Source organism: Conger conger, chromosome 11 (assembly GCF_963514075.1).
Source record: "Conger conger chromosome 11, fConCon1.1, whole genome shotgun sequence".
In the NCBI taxonomy this organism is placed as follows: Eukaryota; Metazoa; Chordata; class Actinopteri; order Anguilliformes; family Congridae; genus Conger; species Conger conger.
Window position 1 is genome coordinate 10,243,323 of NC_083770.1, and position 20,336 is coordinate 10,263,658.

The window sequence follows — 20,336 nt, forward strand, 5'->3', positions numbered from 1 at the left end:
TGGCCCTTGCTCTTACACTGAGACTCTGTGGCCCCCTGATCTTATACTGAGACTCTGTGTGCAGTGGCCCCTTGGTCTTATACTGAGACTCTGTGGCCTCCTGCTCTTACACTGAGACTCTGTGGCCCCTGGTCTTATACTGAGACTCTGTGGCCCCTGGTCTTACACTGAGACTGTGTGTTAAGTGCCCCCTGCTCCCTTCTCTTAAACTGTGAAATACCCTGTGCATATGTGTAGCCAGTGGAACTGGCCTCTGCCACATACCGCTCAGCTCTGTATGTGTTTCCTCCTGCTGTGTGTGTTTCCTCCTGCTGTGTGTGTTTTGTGCATATGAACCTGTGTCCATCTGTGAGGTCAGACCCTCCCACTGAAGGTCAAACAGGCCTGTCTCACTTAAATCAGTGACCTCTGACCTCTCACCCCTGGCTTCCTGCCCTGATGAGGTGTGCACCATGGGAGTGAACGCTGGTCCTGAGAAACACAACCAGCGTCATGTCTTCAATTTTATTATATATTTAATATTACAATTATTTTTGGAAGTGTATTTTTTTTGTATTTATTGCTTGTCATTTTTTATGTTTTATAGTAACATTTAGTCATTATATACTGTATGTGTCATATAATGCTTTGTATGAAATTGCTTTGTATAAAATTATTTATGATCCTGTGATCCTGCTTCTCCTGTCGCTGATTATTTATCCCAGTCATCACTTATGGAGCGTCCTGGCTATCACTCATCAGTTGCAACATTCTCATTATTATTTAAGGTTAAACGCATCACAGTTGCAGTTTTGTACGTGTGGACGTGCATGTGTATGTGTGCGTAAGACTTTGAGTAAGTCAGGCAGTACTTCATGAGTTGCTAAGGTATAGAGAATTCTGCCATAGATGATAAATAGAGGATTCTGTCATAATTCATAATACGTTTAAGAGTTGAGCAAAGTCCTGATCTGTGAACCCAGTATTAGTATCTACTCTCCTACATGTGTATCAAGCAGAAAATGTTAAATTGGGCTGAACATCATTGTAATGTATATAATATTATATTATATATAATCTAATGATAGTTGGTTTGGTGCAGTGTGACTGGATCTTCAGCGTAAAGCACTATTTGGAGAATCCCTATTGAGAAATGAGATTGCACCTCATTTATCCTTTGAAAACACAGCACCACCAGTAAAGAACTAATTTCAGTCACAATGTGAAATGGAGGTGAATGTTAAAAATGCCAAATGCATTATCAACTTTCTGAGGAAGTCCTGTTTCCATGGCACAGAAGAAGCTTGCCTCCACACTGCCTTCAGTTAAGCGTGAGCTGCTCATGAACCCACCTAGTGGAGGAACCTCACTCTTAGTGCTGCGTTGGATCATCCCAGAAATTCATTTTCATGTTAACCTGCTCCCAACAGCTGTAGTTTAACCTGCAGTAAGCCTAAGCTGACACAGACTGGACCCGGAAAACAAGGCCACATATCGGGGGAAGGTGGGTACCTCAGGAAAATTAGAGATTCTCTGGTTAGGTAGAGGCGCTAGTGGTAAGAACTACTTGATTCAAAATAAATTAAAGAGGGGTCTGTTTTCAATTTTCTGTGTGAGTCAAAAGGAAAATTCCAGTTTAAGCCAGCCTTCTCTGGTCAAGCTGTGTTTTTGACACTTAGCTGGTCAACCAGCTGTCCACCAGCTGTCCTGCCTTGTCAGCTATTCCACCAGTTGACCACCAGCCTACTCTACCAGCTTTATCCAGCCACAGACGAGCCATGACCAGCTATGAAAATGCAGTCACTGAGTCTTTATTAGGAACACCTTTACACCTATTATTCGTGCGATTATCTAATCAGCCAATAGTGTGACAGCAGTGCAATGCATGAAATCATGTAGATACGGGTCAGGAGCTTCAGTTAATGTTCACATCAACCATCAGAATGGGGGAAAAATGTGATCTCAGTGATTTTGACTGTGGCATGATTGTTGGTGCCAGACTGGTTTGAGTATGTCTGTAACCTAGTATGTCTGTGTTCCTAATAAAGTGCTCAGTGACTGTCAAAAACACATCTTAAACCATCTTAGAATCCCAGCTGGTCTTAGCTGGAATTTTCAGCCGGGAACACACAAGTATTTTAATGTTGTAGCCTTCCTATTGATTTTAAATCCAATTGGTTTTAGCAGTAACCTTTTTTTGTAAATTTCCTTTAATAATTCACAAGGCTGTTGCACTATAAAACGTGTAAACGATAAGTATGTCAGGGTATGTCAAAATGTTACTTCTGTGGAGCTTTCATAAATCGGATAGTGATGATATGGAAAACCTATTGCATACTGTGAACTCAAAATAATCACAGTAACTTGAAAGTCAGATGACTAAATCAGAGTCCGAACACTCAATTGCTTTCGTGCTTTTTGTCTCTCTCGGTAACCATAGTTTTACTGCGACTTTGTTGTAAGTGAAGTGAGGTTCGCCGAAGACGCTAAAACAGGTTCATTTTGGTTTCAAATATTGCTATACGTTCAAATAAATCGGTGTAGGCGTATATCGTTTATATTAGAACAGACTCCTTTAGTTGTCTATTTAATTTTTTTCCCGTAATGTATTTTACCAGGCTATTCTGAAACACTTACTTTATATAGCTCGCCCGCTAACCTAGAATATCCAGTGTTGGCTAATATGCTCACGAAGAAATACGTTAATTTAAAATAAAACCAAAAGTGTGTGCTGGTGTATCTCTTCAGCGAAATTGGCCAGGCGTTGTCTGGTTTATATTTGGGGTAAAATGTCTGTTAAATATAATTTAAAACACTAAGTAGCATTAGTTGATAAGTTGGGTAGCTATCCCCCTAGTCGGCTTGTAGCTAAGGTTAGCTAGCTAGCTTTATTTGAAGACTGGCTCGTATTATAACGCTGGAGGACAGGCTTGCAGTAACGTATGTCGAGTCGGGTGGATAGCCGGCTACCCATATTGTAACAAAAAATTGCCAAGTAAATGTTGTAATGATTTCAATGTACGCCCCCACAACATGTCTGATGTGTTACAAGCATGCACTAACTTCTGAACTCTTATCACATGTCGTAAATGACCGGTTAGTTAAGGACATGGGGGAGGTCTGTAGTTGCAACTGTAACGTTAATGCTAGCCGCGTGAGCTAACGATAAACATTCACAAACTGTCCGAAACATCTGTAGTAACCTAACGCTGCAATATAATTTTTGTATCGGACGGTTGTCTTTGAGTTGCAGCTTGTAGGTTTTGTCATTTCACTTGCACAACATTGTGAGCAGCGACGATGTTAAATGTATTTTCATATTTCTACACAAAATGATGATTATTTTGGCGATGTCAGTAATGTAAGGCGTTAGTTCATGATTTTTCAATGCAGGTATAAATAGCCGGGTTACGAGCTAGTTACACTTCATTCGTTAAACTTTGTTCCTCGATGCCATATTTTGAATTTAAAATAGCATCTGGGGAAAATAGAGTTCTGATGTCAAGTCGGATTATAAAGACGAAAATAAAACTTGATCTGTCACAGTAATTAGAGTAGTCTTTTCACTTAACCCTATCATCTGCTTATGTTGGTGTGTGGTTAAAGTCTTTTGGCATGACGTGTTGTTGTGCTTTATGTGGGTGTGACGACAGCAGATACAGAGATGACGTCAGAAGTGATCTCCGTGACGACCACCGCCTCGCGGTTCGCATTGCTGCAGATGGACTCAGACTCGGATTCGGACTCGGAACCGGGAAAGACCAAGAGCGGCCGGCAGGGGGGGGCGCGGGCCGGCAAAACTGCAGCAGGTAAAACAAACACAAACAATGACAAGCGGAAGGAGAAAAGGAAGAAGAGGAAAGAACAGCAACAGAGTGAGGCAAACCAGGTGAGACATAAACATACACTTTGAATTGGACAAATAATGCAACTCACTTAAATGCACTCCCGCTTTGCTTGCATGATTAAAGGTGGTGCTGTGTCTATAGCTGGTTGCTGTTCTGAATGTAGTGGATTGGTGTGCAGTATATAGCTGGTTTGTTTGTTGCATATAGCTTGTTCATGATGACAGTGTTCTTTCCATACAGTTGAGAAGTTTGGCCTTTAAGAAGCTCCCCCAGAAGTCCAGCGCCCCACAAACCGCAACGGTTCCCCTACCTTCGGCTGGTGATCGCCCACTCCCACAGGAGGGCTGGCAGCAATGGAAACAGAGAGACGAACAGGTAAGACACTATCTACTTCAGCTGTGCCAGCTCCAACGCTGTTTTACGTACTTTACGATTTGTAGTGTGTGTGTTATTTACGGCAAGAGTGTGGGTGATGTTCAGTAGATAAGTGTGTGTGATGTGTGTATGTGATGTGCAGTGGATAAGTATGTGTGTGATGTGTGTGTGTGATGTGCAGTGGATAAGTGTGTGTGATGTGTGTATGTGATGTGCAGTGGATAAGTGTGTGTGATGTGTGTATGTGATGTGCAGTGGATAAGTATGTGTTGTACAGTGGGTATGTGTGTCTGTGATGTGGAGTGGATTAGTGTGTATGTGTGATATGCAGTGAATTAATGTTTTTGTGATGTGCAGTGTGTGTGTGTGTGTGCACGTGTGTGTGATGTGCAGTGGATTAATGTTTTTGTGATGTGCAGTGTGTGTGTGTGTGTGTGTGTGTGTGTGTGTGTGCAATGTGCAGTGTGCAGTGAATAAGGATGTCATATTGTTCCCAGTTAACAAGTGAGCTGTATGAAGCAGATCTGGAGAAAGCCTTAATGCTGAGCAAACTGGACTATGAGGAACACAAGCAGGTACTGGCATCACTGAAGGCCAACATCTGTGGTGCTTCTGTCTCTCTCTGCTTCAGTCTGTCTGTGTTTCTGTCTCTCTGCTTCAGTCTGTCTGTGTTTCTGTCTCTCTGCTTCAGTCTGTCTGTGTTTCTGTCTCTCTGCTTCAGTCTGTCTGTGTTAATGTCTCTCTGCTTCAGTGTGTCTCTGCTTCAGTCTCTGTCTTTTGTGACCATTAAATGTAAACTCTTGTCAGATTGTTTTTCCCTCTGGTTTTGGGTTGTGTTGTGTACCATGGATGGCTTTAAGTAAAGAGACGGATTCTATTCCGAACAGGATTATGAAAGTGTGGACACTACGACCGCTGCAGCCAAAGGAGGCAAGAAGGACAAACGAAAGAACCAGCAGGGCAAAGAACGACAGCGGGTCACAGTGTCTCTCAAAGACTTCCACACAGAGAGCAATATTGGTGAGCAGCACCAAGGCAACCTTACAGCATCATGGCACCTGTACGCCACCAATACAGAGCCATTGCAACCATACAACAGGCATATAGCCTGTTTATACGGTTTCATTACAATACCACGGAAACCACACAACTCCAATACGTTGCCACGGCAACTATATAACACCATTAGCAACAATTTAGCAATACTCTATGGCTATCACCATGGCTAATATATACTATATCTACTGTCAGTAAATCTAAATTAGACCACGAAAGCAGTAGAAATTCATGAAAATGTAATTATTCTTTCAGACCAGCTGAACAAGAAACCGGAAAGAGAGGTGAGGAGCAACTGCCATCTTCCCATTAGAGCTGCGTCCCATTCAGTGTGTACATACAATCTGTGTCTAATGGAGATTGTGCTGTGTCCCTTTCAGTGTGTACATACAGTCTGTGTCTAATGGAGATTGTACTGTTTCCCTGAAACGGCTCCCTAGATTCAGAACTGACCACCATGTCTCTGGAACTATGGAACTATGGCTATGGAACTAATGCTGACTGATGTTTCATTCTGCAGGAGCCCAAAATTGTCAGTCCAGCCGTCCATGACGACAGGTTTTTTAACAAGCTGGAGGATGATGTCAGCAAGATTGTCCTGCGGGAGAAACGGCGGGAACAGTTCAGCAACAGCAGCGGTCTGGAAGTGACCACATCTACAGAGCATGAACCGGTGAGTTTAATAACATCTACAGAGCATGAACCGGTGAGTTTAACAGCATCTACAGAACATGAACCGGTGAGTTTAACAGCATCTACAGAACATGAACTGGTGAGTTTAACAACATCTACAGGACACGAACCGGTGAGTTTAACAACATCTACAGAGCATGAACTGGTGAGTTTAACAACACCTACAGAGCATGAACCAGTAAGTTTAACAGCATCTACAGAACATGAACCGGTGAGTTTAACAACTAGCACAGAGTATGATGCGGTGAGTTTGAGTGCGAACATATGCGAGTAACCACAAATCATTGTGTGTGACCGTGATTCTCAGTTGGATTTCACAGAACTGTAGTTTCGAAGTGGAGGTAACCGCGGGGCCTGATGGCTCCTCTCCTCTCCTCTCTGCTGCAGGACGTGAGGGCGGAGCAGTTGAAGTACGAGGTGGAGAAGAAGGACTTGGAGATAGAGAGGCTGAAGACTGTGATCACGCAGTGGGAGGTCAGTACCACTGCGACTGTAAGGGTTAAGGTGCTGCTGTTAGGGAAGGGGGAATTATCACAGTGATTCTGCACTCCGGTTAGCGAAGGGGGGATTATCACAGTGATGATGTGTAGCTGGTAGGGAAGGGGGGATTATCACAGTGATGATGTGTAGCTGGTAGGGAAGGGGGGATTATCACAGTGATGATGTGTAGCTGCAAGGGAAGGGGCGATTAGCAAGCAATGCTGCCCTGCTGTTAGTGAAGGGGCGATTATCACGCTGATGCTACGCTGCAATTAGCAAGGGGTGGGTTAGCATGGAGATGCTATGCTGCTGTTAGCGAGGGGGGGATTAGCACAGTCATTCTGCACTGCTGTTAGCAAACTGGGATTAGCAGATGAAAACTCCTCACTTTTGTTTTGTTCCCCAGAGTAAATATAAGGAAGTAAAAGCGAGAAACGCGCTGCTGTTGAAGATTCTGCAGCAGGGAGAGAGTGAGTACAAACAGCATATTAACACTCACTGTGTTTCTCTGACATCGCATTAACACTCACTGTGTGCTTCTCTGACATCACATTAACACTCACTGTGTTTCTCTGACATCGCATAAACACTGTGTTTTTCTGACATCACATTAAAAGTATGCTTCTCTGACATCACATTAACACTCACTGTGCACTTCTGTGACATCACATTTACACTCACTGTGCACTTCTGTGACATCACATTAACACTGTGCTTCTCTGACATCACATTAACACTCACTGTGTTTTTCTGACATCACATTAACAGTGTGCTTCTCTGACATCACATTAACACTCACTGTGTTTTTCTGACATCACATTAACAGTGTGCTTCTCTGGCATCACATTAACACTCATTATGGCACATTATCGCTCAGTTTACATGTTTCACTGGAAGCAAATTAACACTTATAAACACATCACTGGAATATGTGTTTGTGTGTGTGTTTGTAGAAGTGTGTGTATGTGTGTGTTTGTAGAAGTGTATGTATGTGTATTTGTAGAAGTGTTTGTATGTGTGTATGTATGTATGTATGTATGTATGTGTGTGTGTGTGTTTGTAGAAGTGTGTGTATGTATGTGTGTGTGTGTTTGTAGAAGTGTGTATGTGTGTGTGTGTTTGTGTGTATATGTGTGTGTGTGTGTGTGTGTGTATTTGTAGAAGTGTGTATATGTATGTGTGTGTGTGTGTGTGTGTGTGTGTGTGTGTGTGTGTGTGTGTGTGTGTGTGTGTGTGTGCTACTGCAGCATATTGACACTCATTTTACATGCGTTCAGTGAAAGACAAGGCTGAGATTCTGCTACAAGTGGAAGAGCTTCTGAACATTAAAGAAGAGCTTTCCTCACAGGTATGTGTGTGTGTGTTTGTTCGTGTATCCATATTTTAAATATCTCAAATCCTATTATTGTGCTGGATTAATATTGAGTTGATTGTTTTAATGTGATGACTTGCTGGAATATTAAATTGATCATGTTGGTGTTTACTGACTCTAATATTGAATTTACCATGTTATAATGACTGTAATATTGTTATGTTAATGACTGACTAACACTGAATTGACGGCGGTGTGGCTGTACTAATTTAACATGCAATGGTGATAATTTTCTTTGATAAAATTGTGACCTATCTGATGAAAAATGTATTTGCTGTGCAGGTGACTCAGTTGCACGCATCCCTTGAACAAGAGAAGTCAAAGGTGAAAGGCCTCCAGTCAGACCAGCCCAAACACCATCAGGTAGAGCGATCGATCAGTCCTGTCCCTCTGTGGCTCTGCTTACCCCCGCATGCAGCATCGCTGCTCATCTCTTCCGGCATGTTCCTCCATTCTGCTGTTCCTCCTCCGCACAGGCTGTGTGCCGGGCAGTGTGGGAGGAGAGGACGCTGTAAGAGATGCGCTCATTCTGAGAGATGTTCTTTCCGGTTTCTTCTCTTGCAGGGGAATAAGAAGGGCAAGAAAGCTCTGGAGGCGGATCTATGAGAAGAGAGCCGGACCGGTCCCCCCCCCCCCCCCACACACACACACACACTCCTCCACACGCCTGCTGTCTTGCTGCAGATACCGATTGGTGCTCTGAGGGCTGATCTAATTCGAGGGGAGGGGTTTATGGGCAAGGGGTGTGTCCTGCCGGGGGCAGTGTCGAGCCACTGTTTCTGACTCACATACCTTCATCAATAAAGTTTTCCAGTTCATCTCTTTTTTTTCTGAAATGCCAAATGCAGGTGCTGTCATTTGATTTTCCTTTTCCAATGCGAAGACAATGGGATACTTTTGCAGTGTGTGTGTGTGTGTGTGTGTGTGTGTGTGTGTGTGTGTGTGTGTGTGTGTGTGTGTGCGCCTGCACGTGTGTGCGCATGTGTGCCTGCATGTGTGTGTGTGTGTGTGTGTGTGTGTGTGTGCGAGCGCGAACACGCGGAGGGCTCAACCATAGTCACTCATGTTTCAGGTGTGATACTCATTGCACCACGAGAGCCTAATTGTTAAGAACAAGTGGCTGTCTACACATATATTCTTGCTCTCATTTGATCTGGTGTGGTATGGGTGTGTCACATAGCCTTTTCCCCCAGATACTGCACAAGAAAATTACGGTCATCCATAGGCAGAGCCCTTTTAAACTCTGAACCAATCAGGGCTGACGTAAAGCAATTACATGGATCCGCCAGTGTGTCAGAATCCTAACTCAACTTCAATAACTGCAAATGAAGGATAATCGGTACGCTTCTGTGTTTTTAATAAAAAACATAATATTCAATGACTTTCTGAAACATCTGTAAACTTGAAAATGACATGCTCCAAAATAAATGACGTTGAATACTACTTTTATTATGTAATAAAACTTCATTTACACTATATACTTTTGATATTTCCTTTGGTTTCAATCAATAGGTTATTAAAATGTAAAAATAAAAGTTTCAACATAAGAAAATTGGGATTTACGAATCTAAAAATCATATCATTATTGTAAACCCTAATAAGTTAAAGCGGTTCTAGTTTAGCGTTTCATGTTTGCAGACGTCGATTGTAATCATTGGACGCTCCCTCCGCATGGTGTGCGAAGTAAATTCACGCATGCGCAATGTGTTACAACGGAGGAGTGGCCTTGCCATCTAGAAACATCTGTATCTATATCAATTTTTAACTTGAACATCAGCGGTACTGTTTCGACAAAATGCTGCCATTTATTTGTCAACATGTCTGAAGAAAATACGGTATTCGCAAACCGGGCAATAGCTGCACATCTCCTCATTGCCAGTAGTGTCTTGCGCAATTTTTCGGAAGCACAACTAAGGGGCTAGATTCACAGACGTTTTATTACATTTTTAATTTGAAAGTTTTTGTTTCGTCAGCGCTTGGACTGACAGAGAAGGCTTGTTAATTAAGCGACCGGACATGGCGGACGGTGGGGAGACACCGGAATGCTCTGTCTACCCAAAAATTATTACATTGACAGTGAAGACTCCGAAGGAAAAACAAGAGTTCGCAGTGGCAGAAAATAGCACCATCAAACAGGTCCGTTATCACGAGCTGTCATTGATAATTCATCAATACTGTCCGTATGTGTTACTATGACTAACATCCACAGGATCAAAAATTCCGTTGTTCGGCTCCAGTAAAAAAAACGCTGTTTTTTTGTACACATCTAACGAAATTGGTGTTTGCGCAGGTTATTCTAAAACCTAGCTTTTGATCCTCTGCACTTAGCCAACGCAAGTAACATTAGAATGCTAGATATCCAAGTCCTGTCGCTGTTACACTGAGTAACTTAGTTCTGTAAACTCGAATGCGACTGTATCATCATTCAAATGTATAACAGTTCAATGGTAGTATAGCCTATCTGACTCTTAAAATATAACTGATGTAAAAATCAGCCTTTGTAAAATTATGTCTAATATGCTCTAATAGGTTGCAGAAGGGGAAAGTAAGGAAAGTAAGGAGTTTGTTGTGATTTTTTGCGATGCATATTGGTTGACAGGTTTCTGGAGTTATCGACTGCACAAGATATTTCACATTTGCCTGATGCTGAGTGAGCAGCCAGATGCTCGGTAAACAGTAGTCTGAGCATGTATGTGTGCTACCAGATCAGATTAGCCGGGGTGTGGGCGCCGTAGTTTCAGGTCTGAGAGGAATATCTGTCAGCGGTGCTGAATATAGGTGTGTCTGACAGAGTAACGCAGCGCTGCAGCGGCAGCGGGCGATGTCCTTGCAGGGCCGAGTATTCAGCCTGATGCAGATTTCTTCAGAAAAAGAGGAAAGGTCGAATATTAACCATATTGGGATTACACCTTTCATCAGCTGCACTAACCTCTCTCTTCTTCTCCCACTCTAATAATATCTGTCCCTACAAACCAGGATTTACAGGACCTGTGTGTATGTGAAGCGCATTTTGTTCTGGCCTAATTATTTTGTTATGTTCTGTTCTTTTTTTAGAACAAGTAATACCATATTACTTGTTCTAAAAAAAGATCAGAACATAATATTGGACGTTTTGTGTTATGTTTTAGATATTATGTCACTCATTCATATTTTATATTTGCTTATAGTGCATGTGTGCATATATTGTAATGTAGGCCAACAATTTAATTGGAGTTGATTCGTTAAAGTGCTTCTATATTTTTCAATGCGTTCGTATCTTGCACAGGACCAGGTTAGCCGTGTAACAAAGGTTACCATGGCGATATACCCCGGTTAAAAGTGAGTCGCCAACATGATAATGAAAACTCAGGGTTAAACCTCGTTAGCTCCCTGGCCCCATAATCTCGTCCCCCCATGGTCAACCTTACAGGTTACTGTAATCAGGACAACCCACCAGAAGATGGCGATACCAGCCTGCTTGTAGTAAATCCAAGAACGTCTCAAACTGTTTCATGCTGGGAGTGCTGTTTCCACCTAGCCTCTGACCTCTGGCCTCTGGGGTCAGACTTTGTGAGATCAGTATACTCTGTAATTGTTTGATCTTCCCTGCTGACAGGAGTGTAGTCTGTCAGTACCCTCTGCAGCTGCAGGAATGGCAATGCTGTTGGAGAAGATTCACATGTCTGTGAAACCTTTTCACAAGAGAACAATGACTCAAATTATGCATCTTCCTAAATTGAGACCTACGTCCCCTCCTCTCTGTATTGCTCCCTCAGTTTAAAGAGGTCATCTCCAAGCGGTTCCGGACACAAATGGAACCACTGGTTCTGATCTTTGCTGGGAAGATCCTGAAAGATTCAGATCTGCTGACTCAGCATGGCATCCAGGATGGAGTGACTCTTCACTTGGTCATCAAAACCCAGAGCAGGTACACACACACACACACGCGCACACACAAACACATGGACAAACACAAACACACACAAGCTCGCACACGTGCAGACGCACATGCACACATATGCACACACACACACGCAGGAACGCACACACACACACACCCACGCACGCACACATGCAGACACAACACATACACACAACAAACACACATGCACACGCAAGCATGCATGCACACACACACACACACACACACACACACACACACATTCCGACACAGAAACAATCATGTAAATACACACATATGCTTATGCTGCCACCAGTTACCCTGACTCAATCAGCTGATTAGCCTTATGCACTATCGCCGATTCACTCATAAATTAGACCTCAATGCAATGCTCCAAGACAAGAACATTTATCAGCTGCTGTTCATGTCACAGAATGTGGACATAAATGACAGATCTTGTAAATGATTGGGCTAATTCCTTAAGTTGGCCTGAAATCCAGAAAACAGATACAGCCTGCCTTGGCCATCCCTGGCTAAGATTATACTTCACCAGACAGAGTGGAATTCACTCAGGGCTTCTGATTGGCTGCTGCTCTTCTCTCAGAAGGTCCCAGGACCTTGCTGCCCCTCCCTCCAGCAGCAGCGTGGGCGTGTCCACAGAGCCTGGGAGCACTGCACCTCCTGCCCCCACCTCCTCTTCCAGCACCCCATCAAGCCTGGGTAAGACTCCCCTGACGTACTGCTGGGTTCCATTGCTGAGGTTCTGCAGGTGGGGTGTGGTTCTGCTGAGATCTGTTGGTGAGGTTCTGCTGGTCGGGCAATTAATTGCTGGCGGGCTGTGGTTCTGTTGCTGAGTTGTCAGTGAGGTTCTGCTGGTGGGGTGTGGTTCTGCTGCACCATTTTGTTTACCCTGGGATGTTCTGGGATGTTCAGCATCACCATTTTGGATTTTGGAAGGAGGAGGTGCACCCCTGCCCGACAGCTGAAGAGGAATTCCATTCTTCTGAACCATCAGACCCCTGCAGACTGTTTACTCAGCCTTCATTGGCCCCAGTATGTTTGTGTTTACTGCACTGTTCTTTCTGTATCACAACATTTTCCAGGACCTCAGCTCGATCATGTACTAAAGGTTCACAGAATAATTCAAACGTAAAAAAAAAAAAAAGGTTATCCATTGAAAAGCACTGTACAACGACCTGTTCATAAATGGTGCTGTACAAAATTAAAGACTGTTTGATTGGGTGGTGGATTGTTTGATTGACTGGTTAGTTGTTTGAATGGTTGGTTGATTATTTGGTGGACTAATTGGTTGATTGGCTAATCGGTTGATTTATTGGTTGGCTGCTTGTTGCAGGTGGCCTGGCTGGGTTGGGTCCGGGTTCGGGCAGTTTTTGGGAGCTGCAGATGCAGATGCAGAGACAGCTGGTGTCAAACCCTGAAATGCTGGGACAGATCATGGGGAACCCGTTTGTGCAGAACATGCTGACGGACCCGGACCTAATGAGGCAGCTGATCCTGGGGAACCCTCAGATGCAGCAGCTCATCCAACGCAACCCAGAGATCAGCCACATGCTCAACAACCCTGACATCATGAGACAGGCAAGTACTGCCCCCCGCTGGCCACGGCATGTTACTGCAGGTAACCCCGAGATCAGCCACATGCTCAACAACCCTGACCTGAGGTGGCCTGTAGCGTAGTGGTTAAGGTAAATGACTGGGACCCACAAGGTCGGTGGTTCTAATCCCGGTGTAGCCACAATAAGATCCGCACAGCCGTTGGGCCCTTGAGCACCACCCCCTGCATTGCTCCAGGATTGTCCCCTGCTTAGTCTAATCAATTGTAAGTCGCTTTGGATAAAAGCGTCAGCCAAATGACATATAATGTAATGTAATGTAGTCATGAGACAGGCCAGTCTCCTGGCCCCCTGATGGCCACAGCTTGTTACTGCAGGTTCCTGCTGCACATACTGCTGGCATCACTCATCAGAATATGACACCGCCATGAGTCTGGTTCCTCCGAAGGTTTCCTCCAGGGAGTTTTTCCTTGCCACTGTTGCTTTAGACTTGCTCTTGTGGGGCTTTAGGCCAGGGATTCTGCAAAGTGCATTTGACAACTGTTTGTGAAACGCTATACAAGCACATCTTGATTTGATAGTAAAGTTAAATATTTCAAGCCTTTTTTTGTTTTAATCTTGATGATTATGGCTTACAGCTCATGAAAAAAATTAAGTATCTCAAAATATTTGAATATTACATAAAAAAGGATTTATAATACAGAAATGTCGACCTTCTGAAAAGTATGTTCATTTATGCACTCAATACTTGGTCGGGCAATCATGGGGAAGACTGCTGACTTGACAGTTGTCCAGAAGACACTCATTGACACCCTCCACAAGGAGGGTAAACCACAGAAGGTCATTACTGAAAGGGCTGGCTGTTCATAGAGTGCTGTTCAAGGAAACTTGACTGGAAGGGAAAAGTGTGGTATGAAAAGGTCTGGAGTCAGTGCATCAAGAGCCATCACGCACAGATGTGTCAAGGAAATGGGCTACAAGTGTCGCATTCCTATTGTCAAGCTACTCCTGAACCAGAGACAACATCAGAAGCGTCTTACCTGGGCTAAGGAGAAAAAGAACTGGACTGTTGCTCTGTGGTCCAAAGTCCTCTTTTCAGATGAAAGTACATTTTGCGTTTAATTTGGAAATCAAGGTCCCAGAGTCTGGAGGAAGAGTGGAGAGGCACAGAATCCAAGTCCAGTGTGAAGTTTCCACAGTCAATGATGATTTGGGGTGCCATGTCATCTGCTGGTATTGGTCCACTGTGTTTTATCAAGTCCAGAGTCGCAGCCGTCTACCAGGTGATTTTAGAGCACTTCATGCTTCCGTCTGCTGACAAGCTTCATGGAGATGCTGATTTCCTTTTCCAGCAGGACTTGGCACCTGCCCACAGTGCCAAAACTACTAGTAACTGGTTTGCTGACCATGATATTACTGTGCTTGATTGGCCAGCCAACTCGCCTGACCTGAACCCCTTAGAGAATCTATGGGGTGTCGTCAAGAGGAAGATGAGACACCAGACCCAACAATACAGACGAGCTGAAGGCCGCTATCAAAACAACCTGGGCTTCCATAACACCTCAGCAGTGCCACAGGCTGATTGCCTCCATGCCACGCTGCATTGATGCAGTAATATGTGCAAAAGGAGCCCCAACCAAGTTTTGAGAGTATAAATTAACATACTTTTCAGAAGGTCGACATTTCTGTATTATAAATCCTTTTTTGATTGGGCTTATGTAATATTCTAATATTTGAAGGTACTGGATTTTTAAATTACGGAAAAAAATGAACTTGAGATGCACCTGTATGTCACCTGTATATTCTCCTCCGCCTCCCACCAGACATTGGAGCTGGCACGGAACCCTGCCACCATGCGGGAGGTGATGCGGACTCCGGACCGGGCGCCTGGCAACCTGGACAGCGCCCGCCCCAGGATGAACACTGACAGGGTGATGAGCACCAGCCAGGAACAGGTAAGGGCCATACTGTACACTACACACACATCTCACACAGTACGCTACTTACACACAATGGTCTACCTACACTCACTGAGCACTTATTAGGTATTTATTAGACTTCTTTTTTAGACTTTTAATCGTCTAAAATGAAGTCTTTTGCTGCTGTAGCCGATTCACTTAGAGGTTTGATGAATTGTGTGTACAGAGATGCTCTTCTGCATACCACTGTTGTAATGTGTGGTTATTTGTATTACTGTCACCTTCCTGTCTGCTGTGACCAGTCTGGCCCTTCTCCTCTGACCTTTCTCATGAAGTGTGTTTCTGCCCACAGAACTGCTGCTCACTGGATGTTTTTCGCAACATTCTCTGCAAACTCTACAGACTGTTGTGTGTGAAAATCCCAGGAGATCAGCTGTTTCTGAGATACTCAAAGCACCCTTTCTGGCACCAACAATCACTCCACGGTCAAAGTCACTTAGATCACTTTTCTTCCCAATTCTGTCATTTGGTCTGAAAAAATAATTGAGCATCTTGACCACGTCTGCATGCGTTTATGCATTTAGTTGCTGCCACATGATAGGCTGATTATATATTTGCACTAGCAAGCTGGTGTACAGGTCTACCTAATAAAGTGCTCACTGAGTATATGTATACATTATATACCTATATACTACCCCTCATATCACACACATAGTACACTACATGCACATCAAACACACACCACACACATTATACAAACTATACACTACACACATGTGGTACACATAGACATGGTACACATGGTACAGTGTACACACACTGTAAACACTGTGTAGTTTCTGCGTTTGACTGCGTTATTTTTGTGCAGGTTGGGGGGAACCCTTCCACCCCGCTGGAGAGTAGCAGTAGCAGCTCGGCTCCGCCCTCTAGCACAGAGAGCAGAGACCCTCTGCCTGACCTCAGGGCCCCGCCCACATCCTCAACCACTCCCTCTGCCACACCCACGTCTGCCCCCACCTCAAGCTCTGCCCCGCCCAATGTGGGATCTATCCTTGGAGGTACAGTTATCATCCAAACTCACGCACATACGAGTGTGTGTATAGTGTGTGTATGTGTGTGTGTGTGTGTGTGCGTGTGTATAATATGTGTGTGTATAATGTGTATGTTTCTGTGTGTGTGTATAATGTGTATGTGTGTGTGTATAGTATGTATGTGTCTAATGTGTATGTTTGTGTGTGTGTATAATGTGTGTGCACATATAATGTGTGTATGTATATAATGTGTATGTATGTGTGTGTATGTGTATGTGTGTATAATGTGTGCGTGTGTGTATATATAATATGTATAATGTGTGTGTATAATGTGTGCATGTGTGTGTATATAATATGTATGTATGTGTGTGTATATCATGTGTATGTATGTGTGTGTGTGTATAATGTGTGCATGTGTGTGTGTATATATATATAATGTGTGTATAATGTGTGTGTGTGTGTGTGTGTGTGTGTGCAGGTATGCTGAGCACCCCGGGGATGCCAGCACTGTTGCAGCAGATGGCAGAGAACCCGCAGCTGATGCAGAGCATGCTGTCTGCCCCGTACATACAGAGCCTAATGCACAGCCTGAGCCAGAACCCAGACCTGGCAGCACAGGTACAACACACAATACAACACAAACACAGGCACAGTACAACACACACAGGCACAGCACACACACAATACAACACACACACACAGGCACAGCACACACACAATACAACACACACACACACAGGCACAGCACACACACAATACAACACAAACACAGGCTCAATACAACACACACACACAACACAAACACAGGCTCAATACAACACACACACACAACACAAATACAGGCACAGTACAGCATGCAATACAACACAAATACAGGCTCAATACAATGCACAATACAACACAAACACAGGCACAGTACAACACACACACAATACAACACAAACACAGGAACAGTACAACACACAATACAATACAAACATGGGCACTGTACAACACACAACACAAACACGGGCACAGTACAACACACACAACAAACGCATACACATAATCCAGCACCTATTGTACATACACATATACTGTTCTCACATAAGTTCTCACATTCTCACATGACCACATGCTTGTAGACATGCACGCGCACGCAGATACACTCCCTGCAGTGTTTGTAATGGGCTGCTGCCTTGCAGATGATGCTGAATAATCCACTGTTTGCGGGGAACCCTCAGCTGCAGCAGCAGATGAGACTACAACTCCCAGTGTTCCTGCAGCAGGTCAGTGGCACAACAGCTCCCTGATTTCCTGTTACAGATTAGTGAATCTACAACTTCCAGTGTTCTTACTGCAGGTTACTGAAACGACAACGCTGCATTCTTGCATCAGTTTGGAGAACAACATCCCCCAATGTTCCTACAGCAGGTTGGTTAGTTAAACTACAACCGCCAGTGTTGCTGCTGTAGGTTTGTGCAACGACAACTCCCAGCATTCCTGCTGCAGGTTAGTTTACCTGCTGCCCCCGGTCTTCCTGGAACAGATATGACCAAACCATTGGTGTAGCCTAGAATTGAAGTGCTTTGTGATTGGTGCTGATGGGATTTAAATGTGTTGTGATTGGTGCAGATGCAGAACCCGGAGATACTGACTGCCATGTTGAATCCGCGCGCCATGCAGGCGCTCATGCAGATCCAGCAGGGTCTCCAAACCCTCGCCAGCGAAGCTCCCGGGTTCATCCCAGGGTACCAACTTGTCCCGTGACACAGTTTATCAGCATGTCTGTGTGTGGCTTCTCCTGTGTGTGTGTGTGTGTGGATATCTCTCCTTTGTGTTAATGGTTTCTCCAGTGTGTGTGCAGTATCTGCTCTTTGTGGTATCTCCTGTGTTTTTTGCGTTGTTTACGTGTTAGCTGGCCATTGAGCTCAGTGTGGTGTCTCCTCAGGATTGGATTAGGAGAGCTGGCAGGAGGCAGCAGCAGTGCCCTGGTGCCGGGCCCCGCTCCCGCAGAGCCCCAGGCTGACTCCCAGGGGGACCAGCAGCAGTTTGTGCAGGACATGCTCCAGGCACTCGCTGCCACAAACCCACAGGTCAGACACGCCCCCTCTGAAACCCACAGGTCAGACCCGCCCCCTGCTGAAACACACAGGTCAGACGCATTGCCCCCTCTGAAACCCACAGGTCAGACACGCCCCCTCTGAAACCCACAGGTCAGACCCGCCCCCTGCTGAAACACACAGGTCAGACGCATTGCCCCTGCTGAAACCCACAGGTCAGACACGCCCCCTCTGAAACCCACAGGTCAGACCCGCCCCCTGCTGAAACACACAGGTCAGACGCATTGCCCCTGCTGAAACCCACAGGTCAGACATGCCCCCTCTGAAACCCACAGGCCAGACATGCCCCTTCTGAAGGTGTGTGTTCCAGGTGTGTGTTCAGGTACGGGTGAGTGTGTTCTAGGTACAGGTGTGTCTGAGTTCCAGGTGCACGTGTATGTGTTCCATGAAAGGTGTGTGTGCGTTTCAGGTGTATGTGTGTGTGTTTTAAGTACAGGTGTGTCTGTGTGTTCAGGTACAGGTGTGTGTGTTCAGGTACAGGTATGTGTGTGTGTGTGTGTGTATGTTCCAGTGCAGGTGTGTGTGTTCAGGTACAGGTATGTGTGTATGTGTGTGTGTGTGTTCAGGTACAGGTGTGTGTGTTGTGTGTGTGTTCCGGTGCAGGTGTGTGTGTGTGTTCAGGTACAGGTATGTGTGTGTGTGTTCAGGTACAGGTATGTATGTGTGTGTGTGTGTGTGTGTGTTCCGGTGCAGGTGTGTGTGTGTGTGTGTTCAGGTACAGGTGTGTGTGTTGCAGACTCTGGAGGACAGCTTCCAGCAGCAGTTGGAGCAGCTGAGTGGGATGGGCTTCCTGAATAGTGAGGCCAATCTGCAGGCCCTGATTGCCACCGGCGGTGACATCAGCGCTGCCATCCAGCACCTGCTGGGCTCACAGCCCTCCTAGCCCCGCCCCGCCCTGCAGAGCAGAAACACACCTGCTTTATTTTAATTACATCGGCAGGTGAGACTGGATAGAATTGCGCAATTTACATACACACACACACACACACACACACAAACACGTGTGCAATTTAGACACAAATATATGCACACACAGGTGCACTATTCACACACGTGTGCAATTCACTCACAAACACATACATATGTGCTATTCACTCACGTGCACACAAACACACATACATATGCGCTATTCGCACACGCACACAGGCATACGCTACTCCGTCTCTCCCTGCTCATTAGCCCCACTTGCTGGAAGTCACAGACACACTTGTGCTTAGAGCCTAAACTCTTTAGACTCCTTTAAAATAAGCAGACAACTGCTGCAGAACCACGCTTGTTTGCACCATGATTTCACAGGCATTAACCGAGCCTTAAACACAGACAGCCATATATTTATTCACCTGTTACGCTGGTTTACACTTACGCCTGGGTAAGAGAAGTTAAACGTGTTAAGCTGCAGGCAGACCTGCGTAGGTCACTCAGATACTCACAGGAAGGTTTGAATGGGCTGCTTCTTTGCACTCTGCTGATTGGATGGTGTAAAAGCACATCTGCACATCTATTGGACGAGGTATTAAAGCACGGCTGTGCTGATTAGACAAGCCCTCAGGGGATCACAGGGAACCTCCCCCTGCCGGAGTTTAGAAATGTGTCAGATGTGAAAATCCTCTTTGCTTTTAAACTGCCTGTATAAAGAACACGTGTCATGTTAATTGTAACATCTTGAGTTTTAAGCTGCTTTCTTCTGTGTACAGGCAAATAAAGTATAGTGAAAAGATATCTGAATCTGAATTAATCTTCTTTTTACAGACCATTGTGTGTGAGAGAGAGAAGTGTGTCCGTGCTTGTCTGTGTGTGTAAGGATGTGTGGTTGTGGGTGTATCCATGTGTATTTATGGGGTGTGTGTGTGTGGATTCGATTTCAGCTATGTTCCTTAGCTAGATTCCTTGGAGCAGTACTTTGTGCTGCCACTAGTGGTCGTGGGTGTGCATATCCTGGTTGGGGACAGTAATGACCCGAGTCACTGTTCAGGGTCGTTTAGCTGCTGTGCTGTTGTGTAACTGAGAGCTGTAGTATCCTTCACAGC

At 44.8% G+C, this 20,336-nt stretch overlaps 2 protein-coding genes across 3 annotated transcripts; both read left to right on the plus strand.

Annotated features, from left to right (window-relative positions):
- Window positions 1-2,358: 2,358 nt before the first annotated feature.
- On the plus strand, window positions 2,359-8,621 carry gkap1 (G kinase anchoring protein 1). Of its 2 annotated transcripts, none has more exons than XM_061260893.1 (12): window positions 2,359-2,437; window positions 3,633-3,868; window positions 4,068-4,202; window positions 4,700-4,777; window positions 5,090-5,222; window positions 5,514-5,542; window positions 5,779-5,931; window positions 6,339-6,425; window positions 6,838-6,901; window positions 7,709-7,779; window positions 8,086-8,166; window positions 8,368-8,621. In XM_061260893.1, exons 2-12 carry the CDS (start codon window positions 3,644-3,646, stop codon window positions 8,407-8,409), a joined length of 1,098 nt encoding a protein of 365 aa, XP_061116877.1. In that variant the 5' UTR covers window positions 2,359-2,437; window positions 3,633-3,643; the 3' UTR covers window positions 8,410-8,621. The 2 variants fall into 2 exon arrangements, with proteins under 2 accessions (XP_061116877.1, XP_061116876.1); XM_061260892.1 differs by having other exon boundaries at window positions 2,369-2,474.
- Window positions 8,622-9,529: 908 nt separating this feature from the next.
- On the plus strand, window positions 9,530-20,026 carry LOC133140573 (ubiquilin-1-like). Its single transcript, XM_061260592.1, has 11 exons — window positions 9,530-9,939; window positions 11,559-11,710; window positions 12,288-12,403; window positions 13,038-13,282; window positions 15,081-15,212; window positions 16,045-16,234; window positions 16,686-16,825; window positions 17,392-17,475; window positions 17,822-17,937; window positions 18,138-18,282; window positions 19,046-20,026. The coding sequence occupies exons 1-11, from the start codon at window positions 9,820-9,822 to the stop codon at window positions 19,190-19,192; spliced, it is 1,587 nt and encodes a 528-aa protein (XP_061116576.1). The 5' UTR covers window positions 9,530-9,819; the 3' UTR covers window positions 19,193-20,026.
- Window positions 20,027-20,336: the final 310 nt, after the last annotated feature.

Coding starts and splice junctions, on each gene's coding strand:
- gkap1 (XM_061260893.1), top strand. CDS start 3,644: ATGACGTCAGAAGTGATCTCCGTGACGACCACCGCCTCGCGGTTCGCA. Junction 5,543..5,778: donor ACAAGAAACCGGAAAGAGAG/GTGAGGAGCAAC, acceptor TTCATTCTGCAG/GAGCCCAAAATTGTCAGTCC. Junction 5,932..6,338: donor CATCTACAGAGCATGAACCG/GTGAGTTTAATA, acceptor TCTCTGCTGCAG/GACGTGAGGGCGGAGCAGTT.
- LOC133140573 (XM_061260592.1), top strand. CDS start 9,820: ATGGCGGACGGTGGGGAGACACCGGAATGCTCTGTCTACCCAAAAATT. Junction 13,283..15,080: donor ACCCTGACATCATGAGACAG/GCAAGTACTGCC, acceptor GCCTCCCACCAG/ACATTGGAGCTGGCACGGAA. Junction 18,283..19,045: donor TCGCTGCCACAAACCCACAG/GTCAGACACGCC, acceptor TGTGTGTTGCAG/ACTCTGGAGGACAGCTTCCA.